General features: G+C 34.5%; 2 protein-coding genes across 9 annotated transcripts in view; one reads left to right on the plus strand and one right to left on the minus strand.

The window, feature by feature from the left end:
* On the minus strand, positions 1–9532 carry LOC132724885 (activating signal cointegrator 1 complex subunit 1-like). 8 transcript variants are annotated; one of them, XM_060709856.1, is made up of 9 exons: positions 9431–9532; positions 7962–8076; positions 7217–7432; positions 6781–6959; positions 4106–4242; positions 3046–3159; positions 2248–2372; positions 1253–1329; positions 1–179 (listed from the first exon to the last, which is right to left on the minus strand). In XM_060709856.1, the coding sequence occupies exons 2-9, from the start codon at positions 8065–8067 to the stop codon at positions 63–65; spliced, it is 1071 nt and encodes a 356-aa protein (XP_060565839.1). In that variant the 5' UTR covers positions 8068–8076; positions 9431–9532; the 3' UTR covers positions 1–62. The 8 variants fall into 8 exon arrangements, with proteins under 8 accessions (XP_060565839.1, XP_060565840.1, XP_060565843.1 ...); XM_060709857.1 differs by having other exon boundaries at positions 9441–9515; XM_060709860.1 differs by having other exon boundaries at positions 9416–9515.
* LOC132724884 (uncharacterized) overlaps positions 9510–26552 on the plus strand; it is a 23634-nt gene continuing 6591 nt past the window's right edge. Inside the window, exons 1-10 of the mRNA XM_060709855.1 lie at positions 9510–9619; positions 14876–14984; positions 15811–15879; positions 16438–16479; positions 17026–17297; positions 19880–21496; positions 21815–21908; positions 22805–22971; positions 23527–23941; positions 24585–24772. Of these exons, the coding sequence (XP_060565838.1) occupies positions 14900–14984; positions 15811–15879; positions 16438–16479; positions 17026–17297; positions 19880–21496; positions 21815–21908; positions 22805–22971; positions 23527–23941; positions 24585–24772 (2949 nt within the window). The 5' untranslated portion in view covers positions 9510–9619; positions 14876–14899. The remainder of the gene's footprint in view (positions 9620–14875; positions 14985–15810; positions 15880–16437; positions 16480–17025; positions 17298–19879; positions 21497–21814; positions 21909–22804; positions 22972–23526; positions 23942–24584; positions 24773–26552) is intronic.

Here is a 26552-nt window from a genome sequence, read left to right on the forward strand (position 1 = left end):
TTATTTTCCACAATTTCAATAATTTAATGTTAAATAAAGTAAGACCAATGTTCAATCACAGATCATGAAAAGTTTAAAGTTCCAGCACATGTATAGTAGCCGTCTTTTCCAAAACTATGTCTCTGAGATAAATGAACAATATTCACAGTGTCTTCACCAAACCTGTAGTCTCCAAATTTCTGAAAAAATAAACAAAACAGATAGCTATCCCATTGTCATTATTCAGAATTGTTCACTTATAACTTGTAATAAGGAGAGAAGATGTGCTGGAAGCTGGATGTGGTGGCTGAACTGTGCTCTGGTAAATTCAAAATTACTGCCCTGTTCCGGAGTGAAAACTACCAACATCACCACCAAGCTGCTAGCTCAGTCGGTAGACCCTTGGAACATTATTCTGAGGGTCAAAAGGTTCTAATTCCAGTCAGGCTACAAATTTTTCTCAAACACTGACATTTGGTGCCAAACATTGGGCTGTGACTGTGAGACTGCATCTTTTTTTTACCCTGTGACATTATTCTCTTCACCATAACATAAACTTTATGAAATTTAGGATAAATTTTATCATTTTAACCAAAAGCCAGCTTGCAGCAACAGATTCAACTCATGAGATCAGTCAAACATGTCCTCCACTGTTTGCTATTTAGTATTTAATCTAAACATAATATGAAATTTCCCCTAAAATGATGAACAGTTCGGTCCAGATAGAATTACTAAAGAATTCATATTCAGCTTGGTGATGGTGTAAAGGAACAAAACAACTTAAACTAAAACAAATAATTTCTTCTTTTTACAGGTTATATGGCCCAGACTCAGCATTTGATAGCTCATATAACCCAAGTCATCAAGCATGGGTTATATAGTCAGCAAGCATTTATAAATGGCCATTTGACCTGCCTAAATTCTTTATACAATATTTTATGTATAAATTTTTTTACTAAAACTTCGTCTTGTATCATGGACTTAATCTGTTTTAAATTTGGAACAGTTCAAAGTTATTCCAAGGGGTTTCACTATGTAATAGCTACAATTGAGAAGAAGAGTTTTGTGGGACTTTATGTTATGCGGCTGGTTTGACTTTATATTGGTAGCAAAGGCAAATCAAAATCCACAACAGCAATGAAATGTTAAACCAGAGTTGTGTTGAACTTTCAAAGTGTAGCTATTTAGAATGCAAAAATAAATTTCATTCAAACTAACTACATAAAACACATTAGTATAGATGAAAAGTCCAAACCAAATCATTCAAACTTACCTTCAACAAATTGATTGCATTAAAGGACTCCCTTTCTCTCCGACCTCGATCTTGTTTCCTAACTGGCTCATCTGTTCCTGAATAAACATATAACTAATGATTTATTTCATGTCATTTTAGATCATATATTTTTGTGTTCCTGAAAATAACATATTTCTTGTGTTCTAGAAAATAACATATATTTTCGTATTATAGAAAATAACATGTACTTTTGTGTTCTAGAAATGTACCAGATTCTGCAGATAGAAAATGATAGCTAATTACAATTTATATATTATCAGAGGCAACATTGTTATTTAGAATTTTCATAATAATTTTGTTTTGAGGTTGAAACAAGAGCTGTCACGCAAGTGACAAATGTCCCCGAAAAGGTTTCTTAAGTATGCAGGTATTATGAAAAGAAAAGAGAATGAAATCAAAATTGTAGTGTGACCTTGACCTTTGAGGTAGGGCCATGGTTTTTAGACACTACACGTCTTGATGTGGTTGACCAAGCTGTTTCAAAATCCCTAAATTTATGACAAAGTTACAATCTGGACACAAATGAAGTGGGAACACACAGACAGATGGACAGACGGTGCAATTTTAATATGCCGCCCTTTGTGGGCACAAAAATGTGTAGGTTTTATAGTTCTATATAATCTATATACATCCAGTTATAAAGTAAGCATCCATATTCTATCTTTCAATCGTTAAAAGTATCTCAGCAAATACTCTGTAATTATACAATGGTAACCATACATAATGAAAGAAAAGAAATACTTGCAGTCACGTCATCTTCCTATGTTAGTAATTTACTTATGCAGACATGCAATTGTATATATAATTATGAAAGCTTGTACATGTATATGACTCTTTTGAGAGTTAATTTGCAAAATAAAGATTCTTCTTCCTTTTCTTCTTCTACAACTAGAGCTCTGACAGTCAAAGGGGGGGGGGGGGGTTTGGAGGTGTTGAAAAATGTCTGTCTAAGGTAACATTATACTTATATATACCTGTAGGATCTTTTCTGAACAGTGTATTCATGACTGTGATGTGTAGTTTAACTTTATCATACTCCCTCTGCATCAATCCTGTACTTGTAAACTTGTCCACCAATCTGTCCGCTAATATCTGTAGCCTGCAAAATCATAAGTTATACATGTATCTCATGTTTTTAATTGCGGTTTGTATCTATTGTTCTTAATTTTGAATTATTCTTCAGTAACACAACACTTGATTCTAACACACTTCACACCATCCCCCTATAATTATGCACAGCATTAAAAAAGGAATGCTACCATGCCATATGATGTCAGATATGACGTAAATAAACCAGATGACATCAGCTTAATTACTTCTACACTTAATGTAGTTCAACATATTTTTATCAATTCTCATTTTTATTTGCATATTAGAATGGAAATAGATATTAATTTTTCGTGCATTTCTGTATAATAATGCATGGTTTATCATTCAACCGCTTTGTAATTAATTATATTCCTAAACATTTGAATTTCAACCATGTATTATTCTGCAACAATGCACTCAAAATTGATATCTATTTCCTAAGTAACACAACACTTAAGTAACACCACAGTGTAAAGGTCACATGGTGACTTTTCAGCTATATTGGTGGATTCCAAGACCTTGGGAACATTATTTCACACAAGATGGTCATCTGAGTTGAGCCACTGCTCTTCAGTGATCTAGCTGAGTAGCATCTTCATATAAAATAATCCAAAGTTGGGATTCAAACAAACAACAGTGGGGGAAAAGTAACTGTTTTGTGTACCTGTATTTTATCAACTAACCTGTCAGATGTGTCCTTCACCTTGGCATAGAGGACATCAACTTCAGATGGGTCGTCATTCATATATTCTAGACCATGTAGCTGTACATGTAAGGGCTCTCCTCTAAGAATCGGTCTGTGTAAAAGTCATATAAATATACATATATGTAAATTTCCTTGAAAAGATCTGACATGCTAAAATTTAGTAACACAAAAATGTATTTATATATGTACAATTATCAGTGTATAAAGAAGTTTTAAAGGGTATAAAGCCATACCAAATTTTTATAAAATCTATCAACAGAAAAATTATTTTGGTTCCATAACCTTACAGTCAATCTTCGAAATAATTGTAACATAGAATGTCTCTGTTATTTAACACACATAGATATTATACGTTAACAGAATAAAATGTTTTGGAACAAAAAATCATTTTTTATTTTCAGTAGGATTATATCTGTTTAACAATGATTATGCGCATGCACCATTCGCTTTAAATGTAATTTACTGCCATATTTAATTAATACAAATATTTTAGAAGCATTCTTTTTTAAAATTCAGACAATAATTTTTGAAACAGATACATAGCTTTAATTTATACATTTTAAATCAGTACCTGTATAGTCATACCATTATCTGTGCATGTCTTAAATCAAGATCTATATACTGATACCTATATATCTATATAGAACATTATCAGTGTAATTTAATCATACCATTGTTTGTATATGTATTCATACCATGTGGTTAAGTTATACCATTATATGCGTACATTATACCATTATTTGCTATTTATTTTGTAATTTATTATTATACCATTTATACCGTAGTTATACCATGTGGTTATGACAAACCATTATCTGTGTATATTTGTATATGTAGTTATACCATGTGGTTATGTTATACCATTGTATGTAATTATACCATTATTTGTATATGTAGCTCTGTCATTATCTGTATATACATGTGCAGTTATACCAGTATACCTGTATTAACTTTTACCAGTGTCATAGTTATACCATTATGTGTATTATATACCTAGTTTAAAAATTATACCATTAGTTAAAATATAAAATATTTACTCAATAAGATCTTCCCGACATTCTAGTAATGTATCAACAGCTTTACGTATATCTGTCTCGTCCAGTAATACCAGACAACCAATTGTTAGGTGAAGTTTACAAGGTGTCTGAAATATACTACCATCTACACCACGATCCTGAAATATAAAACATGAATCACAAAGATCATACAAATTCATATACAGGAACGTGAATTTATTCACCATTATCATATGTAGGTTAAATACTTTATGTAATTTCCTTAGATTAGCCTTTAACCTGCTGTATTTGTGAAATAGATTTGTCCAGCTCCCTATTTGAAACAGTCCATAAGTTTCAATATCAAATACAACAAAAGCATCACATGCTGTACAAAAAGAATATAAAAATTTCCCCATGTGTCTAAACCAACTATAGTACTACTACATTATGTATAAATGAATTAAAGTCTCCTATATAATCATTCATGGATATTTTTCATAAATGGAATGATATTGGATATAAATCACCAAACTGGTATGAGAGTTTCTTTATTTTCTTTCGACTAAAACTCAACAAAAGAGGCAGTTACAGAAACCATTTTTTAACTGATAATTATAGAAACATGTGTCCTTAAGTATGCAAAAAATTTAAAACTAGAACTATCACTAAATGTGATTAATACCCCCCGCAAGACTGCTTCGGAAATGAGGATGTTACTAGTAACAGAATACCTTGTAAAAGAATTGAAATATAGAGTTATGGTTGTGGGCAATTAAAGATAGTTATGGTTCTTGTATGTTGCATTTCCTTTCAATGTGGTTGGCCATTGATGAAGTTTTATTGGATTACTCTGTAAGAAGTCCAGAAAGACAAGGAATAGGAACAAAGGGCAATAACTCTATAAATACTGAAGATTGAGTTATGGCTATTGTACACTGCACTTCCTCTCATTGCGCTTGACCATTGTATGAAGTTGTATTGAATTCCAACAACTACTTTTCAAGTTATGCACTGGACAAAAAAGTAACAAAAGCAATAACTGTAAAAAGTCCAAATAGAGTTATTGTTCTTGTGCACTGCACTTCATCTCACTGCCCTTGACCATTGTATAAAGTTTCATTGAATTCCAACCATTAATTTTCAAGTTATGCACTGGACAATAAAAAGTAACAAAGGGCAAAAACTTTTAAATTAGTCAAAAAAGAGTTATGCTTTCTGTGCACTGCACTTCCTCTCAATATACTTGACCATAGTATGAAATAGTTTTGAATTCAAACTAGTAGTTTTCAAGTTATGCTCTGGACAAGGAAAAGTAACAAAGGGCAGTAACTCTGTAATTAGTCAAAATGGAGTTATGGTTCTTGTGCACTGCACTTTCTCTTATTGTGCTTGACCATTGTATGACGTTGTTTTAAATTCCAACCAGTATGTTTTAAGTTATGCTCAAGACAAGGAAAAGTATCAAAGGGCAATAACTCTGTAATTTGTCAAAATGGAGTTATAATTCTTGTGCACTGCATTTCCTCTTAATGTGCTTGACAACTGCATGAATTTGTATTGAATTCCAACCAGTAGTTTTCAAGTTATGCTCCAGACAAGGAAAAGTAACAAAGGGCAATAACTCTGTCATTAGTCAAGATGGAGTTATGGTTCTCATGCACTGCACTTCCTCTCAATGAGCTTGACCATTGTATGAAGTTATATTGAATTCAAACTAGAAGTCTTTAAGTTATGCTCCGGACAAAAAAAAAGCAATCGAAAAGTAACAAAGGGCAATAACTTTGTAATAAGTCAAAATGGAGTTATGGTTCTTGTGCACTGCATTTCCCCTTATTGTGCTTGGCCATTGTATGAAGTTGTTTTGAATTCCAACCAGTAGTTTTCAAGTTATGCTCTGGACAAGGAAAAGTAACAAAGGGCAGTAACTCTGTAATTAGTCAAAATGGAGTTATGGTTCTCATGCACTGCACTTTCTCTCAATGTGCTTGACCATTGTATGAAGTTATATTGAATTCCAACAATTAGTCTTCAAGTTTGAGTCCAGACAAAAGAAAGCAATGGAAAAATAACAAAGGGCAATAACTCTGTTATTACTTTAGATAGAGTTATGGTTCTTGTGCACTGCACTTCCCCTTATTGTGCTTGACAATTGTATGAAGTTGTTTCGAGTTTCAACCAGTAGTTTTAAAGTTATGCTCCGGACAAGGAAAAGTAACAAAGGGCAGTAACTCTGTAATTAGTCAAGATAGAGTTATGGTTCTTATGCACTGCACTTCCTCTCAATGTGCTTGACCATTGTATGAAGTTATATTGAATTCCAACCATTAGTCTTCAAGTTATGCTCCGGACAAGGAAAATGCAACGGACCGCTGGACCGACCGACCAACCGACCGACCACCGGGTGACTCCTATATACCCCCCCAAACTTCGTTTTTGGGGGTATAAAAATGGAATATGTTCTTCCCTATAAAAAAGGAAAAACCTAACTGATGTGTTTTCAAAGTCTGTCAGTGTAGAGAGCAGACAATTTGATAAGAGGTATTGAGGGGTTTCCTTATTGTTTTTGTATTTTATCAGCAGCAAATTTCATTTTCCACCTTAGTTATTTTGATTTGACAATTATATGACACAATTTATCTAAAATTAACATATTTAAAGTTTACAGCTTTTATGAATTGAATTATTACTACTATGTGTCTACCCTTAAGACTTACCCCATCACACTCCCTTAACACATCATTCTTGAAATCTGTCAGACTGTCTTGGAAGTGTTTAGCATTGAATGGTATAGACAGGAAATGTGTGAATGGAGTTTTTTGTCTTCCTGAGTCTAAAAGAACATCTATACGTGTCTTGGCTGACATCACTCCATTTCTGTCATGTCCCTGAATTACTGTTATAACAGAAATAGTTATGTTAAACTGGTCCACCAAATTTCTATAATGCTACTGATGAAGTAAGAGATTTTTTTATATAGTTATAGGTCATTTCCATAGATTGACAGCGCCTTCAAAAAGGGAAAATTCACTTAGTTTGTACACATGACAACATTTCACACTCATTTTTAAGATTTCATAAAAATCAACACAAAGCTGGGGGCGTGCTGCTTTAGAACTTAAACAAAAGAAGGCGTAACATGTCAAAACAAACCTATATCTCCTTTCTGTCCTTGCTTAGGTATTCGTATTTTTGTGCGTGTTTCCACCTCCAACCTGTTCTTAGTTTCACCTTTCTTCCCAATGACAAACTTGAGAAGTCCGTTCGGTGCTTGAATTGCTGTTTGAAACCCATCTGAAGTTTGTTCTATGTCCGGTGTATCTAGCGTACATGTTTCATCATTCCAACCGGAAGAATCTGGTATAAAATCTGTTGTAAAATAATGAAATGACAAGAAGTTGACAGTTACTTCCATAGAAAAGTAATGGTTGTTCACCATTTCATGCGATTATAAACATTGCATAATGATGTTCATCTAGACAAAGCTTTCCCATTTTTAAATCACCAAATAAGCATCTTTTATAATACTGCATGTTTGGCTAATTGTGATGCTTATATAGTTTCATATACAAGGCTGCTGTCCATTTATGAAGAAATCTCGTTTTTTCCTCTATTGAAATTTTTTGCTGCATTATAAATTCATTATAAAGATTTTTGACAGGTTATATGACTGTATATAAATGGTTGTTTGCAATATAAATAGGGCCATAAGTATATCTTGATATTACATCCTATAATTTCTGTTACCTGTAAAATTTACATAGAGTTGACAACATTAGGCCATTTTTACAGTAACATTTAATTTGTGTGATATTCCAAAACAAACTAAAACCAGAAGTTGCAAGTAAATGCATAACATTGAAAACAAGCAATAGCATGTGATAAAACAAATTAATACCTGTAAATTCTTCTTCTTCAGCTGTGTTACCCTCTCTCTGCAGGACCGGATTCTTTCTATAACACCTGTTACCAATTCGAACAATCTGTGGTCGTAAAATCTCCATTACTCAAATCTAAATTTATACAGAAAAATAGAAACCTTCAAAAATACATTCATAAATAATAAAAATAATTTAATTTTAAGAATCTTTTCTTGGCATATATTTTTTACAAATTCTTTTTGCGTTTAGTTACCTGACTGCTAATCGTTACCTGTCATACCTGGGACATAAAAAAGCCATACAAGGAACTGGAGATTAGCGCCTTATTATCTTTTGGCTAATTTTGTTGTGTTGAATGTTGTGAAACATTTTTTTGTGTCTGTAGTCGAATGCAGTCAATGGTGTAAATAAAAGTAATATATTAACTAACTGGCTAATGATGTTAACACTGCTTTTGTGTTTTAAAATTGTCTTAACATGTTTTTACATAACTCTTATTGATTGATCGCCTGTCAACTGGACACAAAGATGATCTGGTCAGTAATTGCTTGACCAGTCATCTCTCTATTGAGGTAACTCATCTACATGGTTACCTCAATTGTTCTAGACCTTCAAAGGTCACATCTGACACAACTTATTAAGTCACCAAGGCATCACTGGAAGGCATGCCCATGTGAATGTTTTTATACATGGATTGAGTATTCTGTCACATGGACTTATTGTCTAAGGGAAGTCAAAGGCCAGGACGGCAGAGTGAACCCAGGCTTTGGCTTGCGGGGCTAAAGACTACACATGTATATATTTAAAAGGAAATCAAATAAAAAACAATTAAAGAATATATAGAATTCTATATCTATCGATGTAATTTTCAATGTCATTTCTAGTTGGGCACTGAAATATTCAATGATAATAGGCAGGGTATTCTGAATCTGATACAAAACAATTGCAACTTTTCGGATTAATAATAATTCAATGTAGAGTGTTCTGAGTGCATGAAATTCCGAATGACACTTTTAAAATGGAAAAATGAATAATGTTTTCAGCAGACTTCCCTGTTCATAGGCTTTGCCTCATTTCATATTACTGGTACGTAAGTATGTGGGATACTCAATGAAAACTGGTAGATCTACTGTTACGTAACAAAATTGAATAGGTTGTCACTGAATTTTTTTTTCTGAAAAATGATTTTATTCAAGAAGCAAAAATATAGGGCTAGAGTTGAGAATAAACATGAAACACCAAAGCTCAAAGATTTTGGTAATTTTAATTGTCATCCTTCTCAGGGCTACTGTACTGAATTGTACTGTACAGTAAATTCTACAAAAATGAGAATTGCATTGAAAATTTTGTTGATGTTTTTTTCCTTTTTTTTTTTACTAAATCTAAATTAAAAAAAAGTGATAACAAACTGAACTTTATGAATAATGATTATAAAAAGCAATACATTTTCCATTAACCTTATCAAAATTACAATGTTAACAGTTACTGTTTGTTACAGAAATAAATTGTGAAATCTTGCGATTTTCTACTTTCATTTTATAAACGGTGACGACATAAACTTTTCATTTCCGTTTTTACCGGAAAAGCCAAGCACGCATGTCCGTGGAAACAAGGAAGATGAAATGTGCATATTTTCCTTTCCAATAACCATGAAATTATAAAAATAAATCTGACGGTAAATATATTTGTTTATTGAAATGCGTTTTATCATCTGAGCTTTGGTGATTCCTACATATTGATGTTAATCGAGCATGAATCTTTGAAAATAATTGGCAGGTTTTTAGTAAACAGTTCAATGTTTTGATTTCCCAGTGAAAAATTGCAACAATCAATTTTAAATAAAGATGTTGACTACGCACCTGCTTTGGCATACTATAACATGCTTGTCTCGTCATTTTAATCCTGACTTGCAAAGGGGTATTATGTTGTTGCCAAGGTGTAGAACTGTTCACGTTTTAGGAGTGATCATCTTTTTAGATTAGTCCTATAAATATGACGTCGCTTTGAGATATTTTTGCTTCTGGGCAAAGCAACGTCATATCGAAATTGCTCAAAAACCCATAGCATGTTCCGCCAGAAAATCGGGCGGAACGAAAAACAATGAAGACAACGTGTACTTGGCTATATCCTGGATTAGACCCCGGGGTCTAAACCAGGAGTATATATAAGGTTCATTCCGTTTTCTCTAGTGTATTTTATACATGTTTTACTCCTGAAAAATACATAGGGGTCTAAACCAGGAGATTGCCGTGTATTTACATAATTTTTGACCTATTTATGAACAAAACTAAAAAATGAATACCTTTTGTCAAAATAATTAACCTGTCACATCCGAAAAATCATGATTAAATCCTCTAATGTATTTCAATTCCTTTTACAGCCGATAAACAAATGGCGGCCGTAAAGTGCGCGAAATCTGATTGGCTAATTCAAATGCAAGCGTTTAACTGAGTCAGAACAATCTAACGGAATATTTTTTTAACGAAATAATTGCCCATGCACCGTCAGTGTGTTCGAATATATTTTTCCGTTCAAAAATTTGGAATCAATCTGTAAAGCACCTTGCTTAACCAGTATGGCTGATAGACAAAAATAGATTGATGTTTATATTTTATTTTAAATTGATAAGTACATTGTTTGAAAGTTTTTGTGTATGATTGAGCATGAAATTGAAAGAAAATATGATAAGCTTTTGAATAAAGCTTGAAAGGCAAGACAATAGACATTTTTGGAATTTTTTATGATGCTATGCGTTTTTGAGCAATAACTATTAGACGTCAGGCTTGACCGACAAAAACTATAACAAGCCTGTAACGTCTAATATATTGGACTACTTTTTAGATGTGCAGTGTAAAGCAGTCTGATAGCTCACAAAGGAGTTGGGGTGTCATCAATTCAATCGATATCGGTGTATCAACGATCTTTGTTATCCGATTCGATATCGATTCCATTTTTTAAATATCGGATATCGAATGCACATATATTTTTAGCTAAAGAGACTTCAGCGAACAGGTTTTATAGAACTGACAGACCTGTTTACTGTCGCAAAACGTCAAAATAAAAGCGACATGTAAAGTTATGGATGCCAGAAACATTTTTTTTCTAAAAATGAAAACGGAAATCAATGCCAAAGTTACCTCCCAGTGTTTTTAACGAATGCTGCCTAATTTCGTTGTAATCTCGCACGTCTGCTAAGTGGATGTCAAGACCCCTCAATTCAGATTTTAAAAAGGGAAAATGCCAAGAAAAAATTGTCAGTGTTTCTTTGTAAAAATTATGATTACAAAATGTTAAACTTTAATAATTATTCAGGTTCTAAACACTACAATTTGCCAATTAAACCCGGCTTTATTAGAGCGGCAAGGACGGGATTTAGCATGATCAGTAACTACGTAATAGCAACAACAACAACAAAAGTAAAATGGAAAAGGCTTTAAACTTTATAGTTACTAGTCATTAGTTTTCATTTTTAGCTGTATAAAAAAAGAAACAAATTGTTCAGTTTTCATAGTTTATCTTTTTTGCATTTGTCTATATATAACTGCTTTGTCAGTGTCCTTAGGAAACATTTAAAAAGACTTGAAAGCTAAAATTTAGCCTGGCAATCGATATATCGCTGTATCGCCGATAATTCATTACCGATATATCGATACAAAAATCCTTATCGATGACACCTCTACAAAGGAGGAAAATTTTCCGCATTGTTTTGAATCGTAAGTGGGTTGTGCGCGAAGAGCGACCATCGTCTATATAAAAAAAGCCCTAAAGCGCACAATTTGTTGGGCTAGTTTTAGGAGTGATCATCTTTTTAGATGTGCAGTGTAAAGCAGTCAGATACATGTAGCTCATTCAGTAAAGTTGTGGAAGGGTATCTGAGGGTCCCTGGTTCGCGTCTCTCATTATTTCAACCTGTGACATTTGAGGATCTCCTTGGGGACTGTGACCCTGTGTTTTTTGATGATCCCCTTGGGGACTGTGACTACAGATATACATACAATGGATAGGTAGTCCAACTAATTGTACTGCGCGACAAGATATTGTGCTATTTTCGTGTCTCGGCAATATCTCGCAATATGTAAAGCGAGATTCTGCCCCAGAACAAAAATATCACAGAATCAAGCTTTGGCACGTCAATATTTTTTTACTAAATGGATAGGAAGCTCTGAAAATTATTATGACAATAGTCAGATTCACACCCATAATTCTTTGCAGGCTTCGGTGATTATTGGATTTTCTAGCTAGTCTCTGATTTTCCTGTTTATGTTAAACTTTGGCGATATCTGAATTTTTGTTTAAATTGCCAGCAAGATTTTCATTAGAGAAATATTTGTGTGGAAAAGTGTGCACATTGTATGTTGTACGATAAATATCAGCGATTTTTTTCCCTATATTATGAAGTGGTACAGAATAACGGACCCATTCACAATCACAAACGTACCTTTACAATTTTCAGACTGAGTCCGACGGACCCGTTCACAATTCTGATGAAATTTCACAATTCCGATTAATTAAGCCTTTAATAACGTATTATTTCCTCCCTTCACATAATGATGCTAAAATTTTGCCTGTTGTGCTTTGTTTATCTTAAAATGCGTTTAGTCGACAATGATTTCCGGTGCAATCACCCTGTACTGTTTTAATACGAAACTTCTAGGGACAAATCAATACCGAAACAAGCGTCTGGTAATTTCTGTAAACATCATTTAAAATGTCTCGTAACAGTAAATACTACATTAAAAAATTATATGTTCTTACTGCTTAAAAAGATATTCACAATCTTAAGTAAAAAATTCACAATTTGTTAAGAAACAATGCTCTTTTTTTTCACAATTTTTATGGTACCGGACCCATTCACAATTCAGAGAAAAAAATCGCTGAAATTAGTATAAAATGCTTCGTCAATGTACCCCTGCAAGCCTTTCCCTAGGAATTTTGCCAGACACTGGCAAGATTCTGTAAGTGCTATACGAAATTGTAAACAGGGATCAGAAAAATCAAGTGCTGCTGTGACTTTTATGGCACAGCGGTGAGATTTATTTGGAGATTAAGGTACAGCAGGAGCGCGGTGCTTAAAGCGCTTGGGGAAAGGCCTGGCCCGGGAATTCAACATGGCAGTATTTTGGCTGCTTTTACCTGGGAAGCATCAAATCTTGGAAATTCCAGCTACACATGATAACTTGTGTGAACACATTTCCGCCGATACTGAATTTGTGTAACATCACACAGGGTTCTCACTAGGACTTTAAAACATGGAGTCCATGGACTCCCAACCCTGAAAAAGTTGGAGTCCAAAAGCGCGTCGCAATTAATATGTTTACAGATTAGTCATTCAATAGCATTGCTGATATTTTGAATCTTCAAGAGACTTCCAATGTTTATAGTTATTCAAAAGAAACTCTGAACTACATAGTATAATTTAAATTATTGTTTTGTTAATATTTATTATGATATTATTTTATTATAATGCAACAAATGGAAATCGTTTTTTTTTTCACTTTTATACCAAATCAAATTTTATTCTGGTTAAATAAGTCCACTCTAAAGACAAAAAGTTTATATTTGTAAATAAAAACACGTAAATGTATATACTGCAGTAGGCAGCGTTTAGCGGAATGAATAGGAAAATCGTGTACAGCTTCACACAGTGTGTAAGAGATTCATCCGATCGACAATTATTTTGGCAAATATCTTCAAAAGGGGGCAAATTGAAGATCGATATTTAAAGATTTAATGTTGATTAAATAATAAAGGAACAATTCATTCGCATGTTTGGCTTGGAAACTGAGAATTTTTGCGAAATTTTAGGGTTTCTGGCGAACGTGAAATTGTCGATGTTCGGGATCAATTTTCGGATAGAATAAAAGCGTATCTTGGTTTGTAGTCCTGGCATTTCGGCACAATATCTTAAATTCATAATACTCTTATAGAAAGTTTTTGCAAGAATGAAACTAAAGCGAAATTGTGCCTAGAAAATGCCGAAAATATTCGACAATCATTCAAAATTACACTCATTTGTCATTTGAGAAAACAGTCTTTAAACTTGCGGCGTAAATAGTCGATAATTTTATCCTTTTGTCGGTAAAATTTGCTAATTTCCAATCAACTGTTGATCAAAGACATAAAATTATCACCTCGTGTTATATCTGGTAATTACATGTACTGTACAGCGTGTGTATACATTTGTCTAATCACTATTGCGTGATAATGATCGGGAGCGTTATCGCTGATTGGCTAATCGCTTCACGGGTCGATGTGCATAGGACCGCCTACCTATACGCTGATGTATTTGTGTATTTGTGGTTGTAAACAATCGGTAAGGTTTATGCGTCCCCAGGCAAAATTAAGCGTACGTGGAATCCTTGCTCTGAAATATTTGCGTCCAGCTGTAATAAACATGCGTACCGGGACGCCGAAATAAGCGTCCCCGAGAACCCTGATCACAGTTTCTTCTCCAACTATATTTAACTCCATGATGCTCAGAGTTTAATTCACATTGCTGACTGTAACCCTGAGAACTTCAAGGATTTCAGGGGAGCGTGTCACAGTGTATAACTGTTTATGATTCAGGGGCAGTATTTGAAATTCAGATTTTAATATTGGAATATTTGTAAACCTGCAAGTCATTTTACTAGCTCGAACTTAAAAATCCTTTATATATCACAATTGCACCATAAAACACATAGGTTTATCTTTATAGGCATGTTTATGTGAAATATTAGTAGCCCCGAGGAGAAATTCAGTACTATAGTCATGGGCTATCAGGCTACAGCTTATTTCAAACACTGCACATTCTGAAAATTTTATAAACAAACTAATCATGCATGATATTAAACAGAATATAGTGAAAATTAAGTGTATTAGACTGGAGTGGTAAGGGAAGCAACTTTGCAAGTTTCATTGGTTGTAAATGTTACACATTATTTTTTTCCAGCTTCTTAAGAACTGAGGTGAAGTTATGGAATCAGAAAATGATAAAACAAGTGAGGTGAGCACAAGCTCTAGTGATGTGTATGCCACACCGATAGCCCTAGGATTTGAAGGTATGATATTTTGAGCCCTGTAACCATGGTAACCTATTTTGAAAAACTGAACAAGATACAAAGAATGGAAGATATAAAAATTAGTAATTCAAAATTATCAGAGAGATTGAAAGCATTCGCTACATGAAGTCTATAATAACAGAAAAGTTGAAGGGCAAAGGCATCAATTCCATTATAGGGAAATCCGTATAGAATTTTAACATAATAAGCATCAATAAATGCTGCAATTACAATAAAGTTGTTTATGACATCTGCAATAACAGATCTATGGCAAATCCTTTTTACATGCCGTATTTAAAGAGATACTCGGATTTATTAATGACAAAAGTATTAAAATGATCTTATGTACTCAAATCACGCTAAATTTACATTTTTTTAAAGTCTCAGCATGAATTTCTGTATAAATTCTAGTTATTTTGGGTTTGAAGCGTAAATATATCTATATATTTTGAACGAAATTTAGACGCCAACAGAATCACCGAGTAGTTTTAATACAAGTCATAAGACTTGAACAAACCCTTGAAGTTACTATAAAATATTTTGAGGATATTGAATGATTGAAACAAGTCTAAGTCATTCATTTGACATGTTCTGTAACGTTTGCAGAATTCAGTGAGACATTGTGAAATCTTAATGCTCTAACCTGACCCATGCGGGTCAAGTTAGGAAACCACCATTTTATTCTTTATAAGGGGCCAAGTTTTGTTTCTTTGACTGCCTAGTGTATTCATTTTGAGGACATTTACAGAATAATGAATGAAAAATTAGATATATTGTCTGTGATGTATGTAAGGTATTCATGGACCTCGTGTATTGTGTTTTTCAGCTCTAGAAGAGACATCACCAAGTACATCTCCCTCTGTTGTATATGGACCTTCAAATTTTACAGAAACAGGTAAAACTTTCTGAACAACTAATTCATGTTTTTATCACACCTTAGCCTGTAGCCTGCTGGAACCAAAAAGTAATTACTGAAGCCTTTTAATAGTTCATAAAATTTATTTTAGTTGGATTATGTTGGAAGTTATAAGCTTAATGAAACACCCGAGAATCCATTCCTGGAACCCCTACTGAGCAATGAATCAATGTTACTGTAAGTTTCTTGCTCAAGGAAATAACAGCTTGCCCCAGAAAGGATTTGAACCCACACGCGGTCAGCAATATTTAGATTTCCTTATTATTGTATTTTGTAATCTGCCTTTGTCATTGACAAATTTTTAACAGTATTTACTTTAAGCCTGCTAGTAGTTGCTGACTCTACTCATGCAACCAGTGCAGACCACGATCGTCCGGCACTTTTGTGTTGTCTGTTTATTGTCTACACTTTCCTATATTCTGTTCGAACATCTTTTAAAATTTCCCCCTAAATTTGTCCAGATTGAAAGATGGACAAGTCCATTTCAGATATTTAGTTTGTAAGGGTTAATTGTGTTCACTGTTTTATATTTTACAGAACCTAGCACATGCTTGGTCACATACAACAAAGATGTTAGAGGTATGTCTTCCTATTTATAAAGTTTTCTTTGCGGCCAGTTTTTGTTTTTCTATGAGGTTAAAGTTTTATGTAGTTTTAATAACTGAAAATATGGAGATTTTAAGAAAGAAGAAACTGAAAAGATAAGGCCTTATAATAAGTTGTTTACATTTGTACATCTGGAACTAAGCTTAAACATAAAAACAAAACTTTCAAAATACAATAGAGAAAAAAAGAAACCTTTAAGTAAGCCCAACATGGCAAAATTGTAAATGTTGCAGGCTCGGTTTAACATAGGTTGCATATACATTGTATATTTAATGACATGTGAAAAGTTAAAATGTATGATATATCTGATATCAACATTAGAATACAATAGTTAGGTTATCTAGTTTATTTTATAATTTTCTTAATTCTTCATATTTATTTGTATATTGCCAAGTTTTTGAGAGATGAATTTGGTTTATTTTTACTTTATTATTTATTATAAATAAAAACTGATATTTGTATTTATTTGTCACTACTGACACTCCTGATACATTTATTATGTTATAATTATGATTACAGATGGAGCAGGTATTCGAGGTAGATGTGGTCTTCATAACCTAGGTAACACCTGTTTCATGAACTCCGGCCTACAATGTCTGATGAGCACCATGCCGCTAGTCAAATTCCTCCTCGGCTACTATCAGAGCGGAAAAACTTTCGACGACACACTTTTCGGACAGTTTCAAAAGTTGTTCGCAAAGATCTGGTCTGGTCAATATTCGATTGTTCATCCGAAAGAGTTTAAACAGACCCTTGGGATCTACCATACACAGTTCCAGGATTATAGACAGGTATGTAATAGTAATTGAAAATGTTCATTTACTGTTAATGAAAAAGATTAAAGTAAATTCTTTAACAAGTCAAGTTTAAAGGGACATTTTGCCTCACAAGTCCATATTCTTTAAAAAATTTAGAAATGTCAAACATGTGTTTAATAATGTTTTGATAATGGATTTAGGGCATATTAAATGTTTAACAAATGAATAAAATTGTGCTGAATGTGTAGTAAAATGTGTTGTAAAGGTAGCAAAATTTTAACAAAGTAGTATTTAGACTTTCATGAAAAATACTCATTCACTATGATTTAATACCCATTGCCAACAGAGCGAAAGAAGTAAAAGATAGTTCATCTTTGTGGCAAATGAGTATGTATGTCTTAGGAAACTGTAACACAATATCAAATATAGAAAGTTTTTGAGAACAAAACTGATAGCATTTCGGAGGCATTACAGGCCTTTGACCCACCGTGTCATAACATTATTTGTAAGTTACCAGCTTTGGAAACGAAAAACAGTACATTGTTAATATATACTTAATTCAATGAGAGAGATAAAAAATCTCTCAAGTATATATGTATTGTTTATCTTCCCCTCATTTTGCAAAGTCGGACTGATCAATGTTATTTGTATGTACTTCAAGTCATTTCTGTTATACCATATTTGGCTTTTATGATTATAATTTAGTAAGTGAGATAACAACTTTCATCTAATATAATCTAATAAGTACAGCTTCAACTACTGAGGAAGGGCTTAATCTAGTGTTGTAAGAACTTGTTGCCCAACCCATTTGCATTTTTATAGATACTCATTATTTGTATGATATGTTTGTAAACATGTATTTAATGCAATTAAATATGTTTAAACTTAACTACTGAGGAAATTTATTGAATTTTCAAGGAAATTTTTTTTTGTATAATTGTAATAGTTTTCAAGTTATCATTTTTGACACACTTGTTAGGAAACCAGGAAGTGGTATTGTATTTAGTGTATAATTAGATAATACAAGATTGCTTGAGTGAATACTAAACTCTTTTCCTGTTGGAAGTGAAAGTAATTATGTCTCCCCCACCTCGGGGGGAGACATATTGTTTTTGCCCTGTCCGTCCGTCCGTCAGTCCGTCCGTCCGTCAGTCCGTCAGTCCGTCAGTCCGTCCGTCCGTCCATTCTTCGTTTCCGGACGATAACTAGAGTTCCTTTTGACCTACAGCCCTCAAACTTCATAGGATGATTGGTCTTATAGAGCTGATGATCCCTATTGTTTTTGGGGTCAGTAGGTCAAAGGTCAAGGTCACAGTGACCGTTGGTCAATTTCTCGTTTCCGGATGATAACTAGAGTTCCTTTTGACCTACAGCCCTCAAACTTCATAGGATGATTGGTCTTATAGAGCAGATGATCCCTATTGTTTTTGGGGTCAGTAGGTCAAAGGTCAAGGCACAGTGACCGTTGGTCAATTTCTCGTTTCCGGATGATAACTAGAGTTCCTTTTGACCTACAGCCCTCAAACTTCATAGGATGATTGGTCTTATAGAGCTGATGATCCCTATTGTTTTTGGGGTCAGTAGGTCAAAGGTCAAGGTCACACTGACCGTTGGTCAATTTTCTCGTTTCCGGATGATAACTAGAGTTCCTTTAGACCTACAGACCTCAAACTTCATAGGATGATTGGGCTTATTGAGCAGATGATCCCTATTGTTTTTGGGTCAGTAGTTCAAAGGTCAAGGTCACACGTGACCGTTGGTCAATTTCTCGTTTCCGGATGATAACATAGAGTTCCTGTTTGACCTACAGCCCTCAAACTTCATAGGATGATTGGTCTTATAGAGCAGATGATCCCTATTGTTTTTGGGGTCAGTAGGTCAAAGGTCAAGGTCACAGTGACCGTTGGTCAATTTCTAGTTTCCGGATGATAACTAGAGTTCCTTTTGACCTACAGCCCTCAAACTTCATAGGATGATTGGGCTTATAGAGCAGATGATCCCTATTGTTTTTGGGGTCAGTAGGTCAAAGGTCAAGGTCACAGTGCAGTGGGGGAGACATGCGCTTTTTTACAAAAGCATCCTCTAGTTAGTTTCTGTCACCAGTATAGAGCCAGGAAAGCCTGCATATTCATGCCCCCTTGTAACAGAGGGGTTGCCTTTAAAGGCTTTAATGGCTGAGGCATAAAAATTGCATTAACCATTTATCCTCGAGTGATCATAAAAAATATGCAGTCTATGCAACTCTTTGCTCCAGCAGTAGAGGTGGTTTGACCACTGTTGTTGCTTTCCTCTTTCGGCACTATATGTCCAATACTGTATTAGTGCTGACAGCTCTGTAAAACCAGCCAAACAAAAACCTACCTATTCAGCTTTTTGGCCAGGCTGTATACTGAATTCACTAACTTCAAATTTTGATATTGATATCCCTAAAAATTGAAAATGGACTGTTACAAAAATATAATGGTTCTTTTAAGAAATTTAGCAGGTAAAGTTTTAATAACTTAAATGCTTTATGCTGGAGAAATACCATAGTAAAAATATTTGATTTAAAAAGTCTTCAAGATCTTTTAATTTATACAATGTAATACCATAATCCTTACAAACTTGTCTTTCAGCATGACTGTCAAGAATTCCTAGCTCTTCTACTTGACAGTTTACACGAGCAGCTCAATTTTAAAAGTCAGTCGACCAATCAGAACACAGAAGCTGGACCTAGTTGTGAAAAACAACCAATCACATTTGAGCATAACATCAATAACAGAGCCTCATCGAATCTGACATTAGCTGAAGAAGAGAGCAAGATAAACGATAAATCAAAAAACGCTGTTACCAGCCATTCATCCTTGACCTTTGATAATATGAAAGAATCAAAATCAGAGAAATGTGTGAGTGGGGACTTGAAAAATGAGTATTACGAGAAGAGAAAAAGTGGTTCAAATATCGTAGGTTTTACCGTTAACCCAATATCGGAAGATAGCAACCATTCCACCATATCTGAACAAAGTTCGGAATCTGAACAATGCTCTGTGATGAAAAACTTAAAGTTACGCTCAAGTCCAACTGTGAGTCAATCAAATGTTGGACTGTCTCCCAGGGTTGTTAATGAACTAGGGGACAAAATCTGTGATGTTTCGTCATCTGATGACATAAATATTGGTAGTCATGAGATTAAGGCTGAGTGTGAGAGTTCAGGATCGGAAGTGTTTAAACGTGTTCACAGTTTACAGGACTTTCGCAGTAAAAGTGACGAATGTGTGAGTGGTTTGGTAAAAGCTTCTAGTGATATTGATCTAGTCTGTAAAGCATCTGGTGATGTTGATGAAACTGATGAATTTGATACAGGGTTACAAATGGATGGTAGAGCTAGTCAAATAGGTGGGAAGAATGACATTTCAGCTAGTCTGAAATCTGACATTTGTGATATAGAACAGAAAGGCGCTAGTGTAGGTAAGATATCAGGGTCTCAATCTGAATCCATCGTTTTGAACAATGCAATACCAACAACAAGTGTACCGTCTCTTGAAGACTTGTATGCCAAGGAGACTAAAACTCTAAACACCAATGTCTTAGCAACAGAATATATGGAAGAGTCGGTAACTACGGACTCGGACAAATTCTCCAAACATGACAACACTAGTGACAGAATTGAAAACGTTGACGAAGAAGATTTGATAAATAACGTTATGGAAGTGACAACCAAAAGTGACGAATTTGAAATGCCAAAGAAAGTAAAAGATGTGAATATTAGAGCAGATAAAAAGAGTAAATCACCAAAAGGAGCTTGTGGCTCTAGTTCAGGCGTGGGTTCAGAAAAAGAAGACTGTTTTTCATTGAGTGGTGTGAAGAGAATGAAGTTTGAAGGTACAGAGAAAAACCTGCAGATGCAGGAGATATGTAAGATTCAAAAAGAAGTGCTCATCTCTGAAGCATTAAATGTTCGAAAACCAAAGAATGTTGAACAAGTTGAGAGAGTGTCGTGTATGCGAGAAGCTAGTCCGAGCGTGGATAGCGATGTTGAATGTGATATTGAGGATCAAGAAGAGGATAATGATATGGAGGTGTCGGATGATAACGACACCGGAGAGGTCGTACCTCGAGTGCCAAGGACCCTGGCTGAAGGAGCATGTTACACGACAGCTGAGGTTCTAGCAGCCGAAGATGCCTGGCAGAAATATTTAAGGCGGAATGACAGTGTAGTTGTGGACACTTTTCAAGGGCAGTTTAAATCTACTGTATGTACCATTTAATTGTAATTCCAGTTTCTTTTTTAATTTTAATTCATTTATATTAAAGCACATACATTTGTATTTTCTATACTTAAAGAATGTTTTAAAATGTTTAGAAGAACAAAATTCTATAAAGTCAAGCATTTGTTTATTCTTAAGTCTTCAAATATACACTGAAAACTTTTAATCCTAAAGACATGATGGTAGGCAAAAAGAAAGTACAAAAAAAAAGAAGAAAAAAAGAGCGGTTTTCTCATTCAGTCTTTAAAAAATCTATACCATTATGTTAATTAAGACATTATTTAATCATTTAATTAACTTCAGGTTGTATGTGCACAATGTAACCAGGTGTCTGTAACATTTGAACCATTCATGTATCTCTCAGTACCTATACCTCATGCCATGGAAAGACAACTCTGTAAGTTGCTTTACTTATTTTTAGCTCACCTGTCATAATTATTTTTTATTCAAGTATGCCTGTTTAGCCTACAGAGTTAGCATCAGAGGCTGTAGGTAGGATATTCTGGTGAGGCAAAGTTTCTCCGTAACAATTCTTCACTAACTGCTAACAAATTAAGCTTGTTAAAAGGACTTGTTACGTTATTGCACAACCGCCTCCGTGGTCAAGGGGTTAGAGTCGATGACTTTTAATTCAGTTACCTCTCTGGCGGGGGTGCGATCCCTGGGAGATGCTTTGGTAGTTTAGCGCGGAGGAAGGTAGTCTGGTACTGGTGTAACTCTCCAGGAACGATGGGGTAGGAAACTACCGCCTATATGACTGAAATACTGTTGGGAAAAGGCATAAAATGAACAAACAAACAAACAAACGTTATTGCACTAAGGTGACACATTGATTTCTAACATTTAGTTTAATGATCATTTGTCTCTCGAAGTTGATGATTCAGAAATCATGTTGGATTAGTAGTTGGTCACTTGCATAGAAATTGGTACAATTTAAATACTGGTTAGGCACCTAGGAAAGCTGGTACGGTGGACTGTTCACCAGGATATGAAGTACTATGAATTGTGTGTAAAATTTCAGCTTTCTCATCACTTTATAAAAAATGAAAAGTGTTTTTAACTCAAATTGGGCAAATTGCCCAAAAATATGATTTTCATATTATTCCTGAGTAAATTTCTTTAAAATCTTTCTATTTTATGTGACCCAGTTGATCTATGTAAGAAATTCAAATTTTATGTGTTCAGGTTTTTAGATTTTTAGATCTCTGTGGAATTTTTATAAGCAAAATATAACAAAGCATGTCTTTAAATTTCATTACATTATTGTAATATTGCATTAATAATAAATTTCAGGTGTAACAATTATACCATTAATGGGAGAAGCCACACATGTGTTACTGGAGATGCACAAACAAGATAAAATACTCAAGGTCAAACAGGAGCTGTGTAATCTGATTGGTGGAAATCCCACTGACATCATTATAGCTGAGGTGCTGAATTGGCACATCTCTCGAATCCTGGTAAGATATGATTTATATGAGCCGCGTCACGACAAAACAAACATAGTGCGTTTGCGACCAGCATGGATCCAGACCAGCCTGCGCTTCCGTGCAGTCTGATCAGGATCCATGCTGTTCCCTTACCAACCCTATTACAAGTAGAGAAACTGATAGCGAACAGCATGGATCCTGATCAGACTGCGCAGATGCGCAGGCTGGTCTTGATCCATGCTGGTCACAAACGCACTATGTTGGTTTTGTCATGGCACAACTTATATCATATTGATTTATCAAAATGTACGGAAATCATGACCTGGAAGGTGAGGTTTCTGCCTCTCATCTTGGAGATTGTGTGTTCGGTCTGTATTAGGGTAATTAAGTAGTAAGAGTGATTCATTAAAAGTTTAAGTTATGAGCTTTCTTCACAACCAGATATAAAGAATGCATGAAGAAAGAAAACCCTAATCTTTTTCTAGCTAAAAGCTGCTTTTGAGTAAATTAAAGAAATTTTCTAGTTACATTTGTATTTAAAATGTATAATTATGAAAAATTTAAATTCACCTTTTACATTAACAGGAGGATAACACAATGCTGCGATACATCAACGACTCTTCTCGAACAATTTATGCTTTCGAGATGGACCAGTCTACATTCGGTAGTTGTCATGGTAATGAGAACCCCACTTCCTCTGCCATGAATGTTACACCGGCCACGTCTCAAGACAACCTCGCCTCTCAAGTCGATTCTTTTAACAACGTCGACTCATATTTTGTCAACAGTAACGTAAATTTGGGCTCTGAAACATTCTCTGAAGCAGATCCCTACTATGGTCAATCTGGGTCAGCAGATTTTAAGAATTCAGGAAGTTTGGATGATATGGTAGGAACAGGATTGTGGGAATGGAATCAAAATGGGTCGGACAAAAGACGAGGGAGTCTGGAAACAGAAACTGGTGAAAATCCAGTGGTAGATAGTACAACATCTGCTACAGGTATATCTTGCTTCATTGTATGATTTATTACACTTATTTAGGGGATTCCTATGTGATATCTAACATAAAGTTGATTGCGTGTTTTTTTTTGTTGACATTTAATCACATTGTTCAAATGCCCCTACTACTTTGCAGAAGGGCATACAAATTTGCCCCTGTTCCATCCTATTGTCCTGCTGCCATGATATCTGTCAGTAAACTTACAAAACAGTGGAATGTAGGTTTTTTTGTGACTTATGGACACTTTCGTGGTTTTATCTTCTATAGATATCTTTAGCTGTATCTTGTACGCAAATTTGTTTTGTATTACAAAAATAACTATACCCCCAAAGTCCCAAATATTCCCCTCGTTTATAAAAGGATTAAGAAAAGACACAAAGTCAGACAGTTATTTAATTAGGAGAAATCAGGGTGGATTTTGCTTGATTAATTGAAGAGTGGGCAGATTTTGTTACAAACATTTATTGAATTAATTTGTTAAAGGGTATTAACATGTAAATTGTATTAAGATTTAAACAAGTGAAGAGAGTATTGATTGGTGCTTGTAAATATAGTAATTTTAGTTTGACTATTTGAAGAACATTTGGAATTAGTTATGAAAATTAAGTCAATTGATTTGTGAAGGAGTAGATTTTTATTTCAGGATTTGATATAAGTGAAGATATAGCGAGAGCAGAGGGTCGTGAGGCAGTGGAGAAATCCACAGTAACCAGTTCTACTGTCACTACAGATGACTGGAAATCTTGTGCTATATGTCTCGAAGAAATGCCCGAGAATGAGCTGATGGTTCACACAACATGTGGTGGTACTTTCTGCTCTGCTTGTCTAGAGGTAATATTTTATAGTAACAGTGTTAATATATCTGCTTCAGAGGTCACTAGTTAGGGTTCTATTTTGGTCATAAACATGTTTATCATGTACTCAAGCCACTTATGCGACTCAGTAAAAATGGTGTTGCATGACGTCATTCGTGTTATACAAACATAGGGTTAAGACACGCTGAATGTTATACTAAAGGGGTGTCAATGAAAAATGTTACTTTTTTCACTTGAAAAGTGTTTATTATATGCCCCAAAGAATTTCGGGCATTTTATGTTATACCCCCTGGCGTCCGTCTGTCTGTCCGTCCGCACTCACGGGACAGTAATTATGTGGCTAGAGGGACAATAGGTAACTGTTCTTTCTCTTTGATGTCATTCATTCCGTAATGCTTTTATGTGGCTATTTTCTTTTGTGTGGCTAAAAAGAACAATAGAAAGAACAATAGAGTAGCCACATTATTACTCTCCTGTTAGAACGTCCGTCCGTCCGTCTGTTAGCAATTTGGTTTCCGGAGCATAACTTAAGTTCCATTTGGCCCACAACATTCAAACTTCATAGGATGATTGCCCATATTGGGTAGAAGACCCCCTATTGATTTTGGGGTCACAAAGTCAAAGTTCAAGGTCACTATCACCTTAATACTGAAAACAGTTTCCGGAGCATAACTTAAATTCCATTTTGCCCACAGTGTTTAAACTTCATAGGATGAGTGTCCATATTGGGTAGAAGACCCCTATTGATTTTGGGGTCACAAGGTCAAAGGTCAAGGTCACTATCACCTTAAAACTGAAAACAGTTTCCGAAGCATAACTTAAGTTCCATTTGGCCCACAGTGTTCAAACTTCATAGGATGATTGTCCATATTGGGTAGAAGACCCCTATTGATTTTGGGGTCACAAGGTCAAAGGTCAAGGTCACTATTACCTTAAAACTGAAAACAGTTTCCGGAGCATAACTTAAGTTCCATGTGGCCCACAGTGTTCAAACTTCATAGGATGAATGTCCATATTGGGTAGAAGACCCCTATTGATTTTGGGGTCACAAGGTCAAGGTCACTATTACCTTAAAACTGAAAACAGTTTCCGGAGCATAACTTAAGTTCCATTTGGCCCACAATATTCAAACTTCATAGGATGATTGTCCATATTGGGTAGAATACCCCTATTGATTTTGGGGTCACAAGGTCAAAGGTCAAGGTCACTATTACTTTAAAACTGAAAACAGTTTCCGGAGCATAACTTAATTTCTATTTGGCCCACAATATTCAAACTTTATAGGACTGCTATTGGAAGGAGGTAATACTTTATTTAATTTATGTTATGTCTTACAAATGCTTCATCCTTAATAAAAAAAAAAAAACACTTTCGGGCATATAATGCTCCGCCTAGCGGTGCTCTTGTTTTGAGTATATTATATTCGTGTAAGTTCATTACTAAATTTATTGGTAATTCAAATTGTTGAATATGATAATAATATGCTTGCTAGAGGCTTGCATAATATAATTTTATTCAAGTGGTTCAATAAATTCAGTATTAAACTTACACTCTTTCAATATTTGCTCATGTGACACCAGTACTGGTTAGTTCCAGGAAGTCGAGTCAGAGTTGTTTTAATAAGTTTTCATCACAATCAAGCTAAAAAAGAAGCTTATCTTTGTTGCATAAGCCATTAATTTTAAAAAATTTGCATAAATTAAGTTTTAGAAGTTTGCATGGTCCATTAATTTCCAATTTTTGCATACCTTATTTATTCAAAAGTTTGCATAAGTCTTTTATTTTAAGGTGTGCAT

This window comes from Ruditapes philippinarum, unplaced genomic scaffold (genome assembly GCF_026571515.1).
Source record: "Ruditapes philippinarum isolate M1 unplaced genomic scaffold, ASM2657151v2 ctg713_1_1_1_1, whole genome shotgun sequence".
NCBI lineage: Eukaryota > Metazoa > Mollusca > Bivalvia > Venerida > Veneridae > Ruditapes > Ruditapes philippinarum.

Coding starts and splice junctions, on each gene's coding strand:
- LOC132724885 (XM_060709856.1), bottom strand. CDS start 8,067: ATGGAGATTTTACGACCACAGATTGTTCGAATTGGTAACAGGTGTTAT. Junction 4,243..6,780: donor TGTTAAGGGAGTGTGATGGG/GTAAGTCTTAAG, acceptor TTTATATTTCAG/GATCGTGGTGTAGATGGTAG. Junction 180..1,252: donor ATGCAATCAATTTGTTGAAG/GTAAGTTTGAAT, acceptor TTATTTTTTCAG/AAATTTGGAGACTACAGGTT.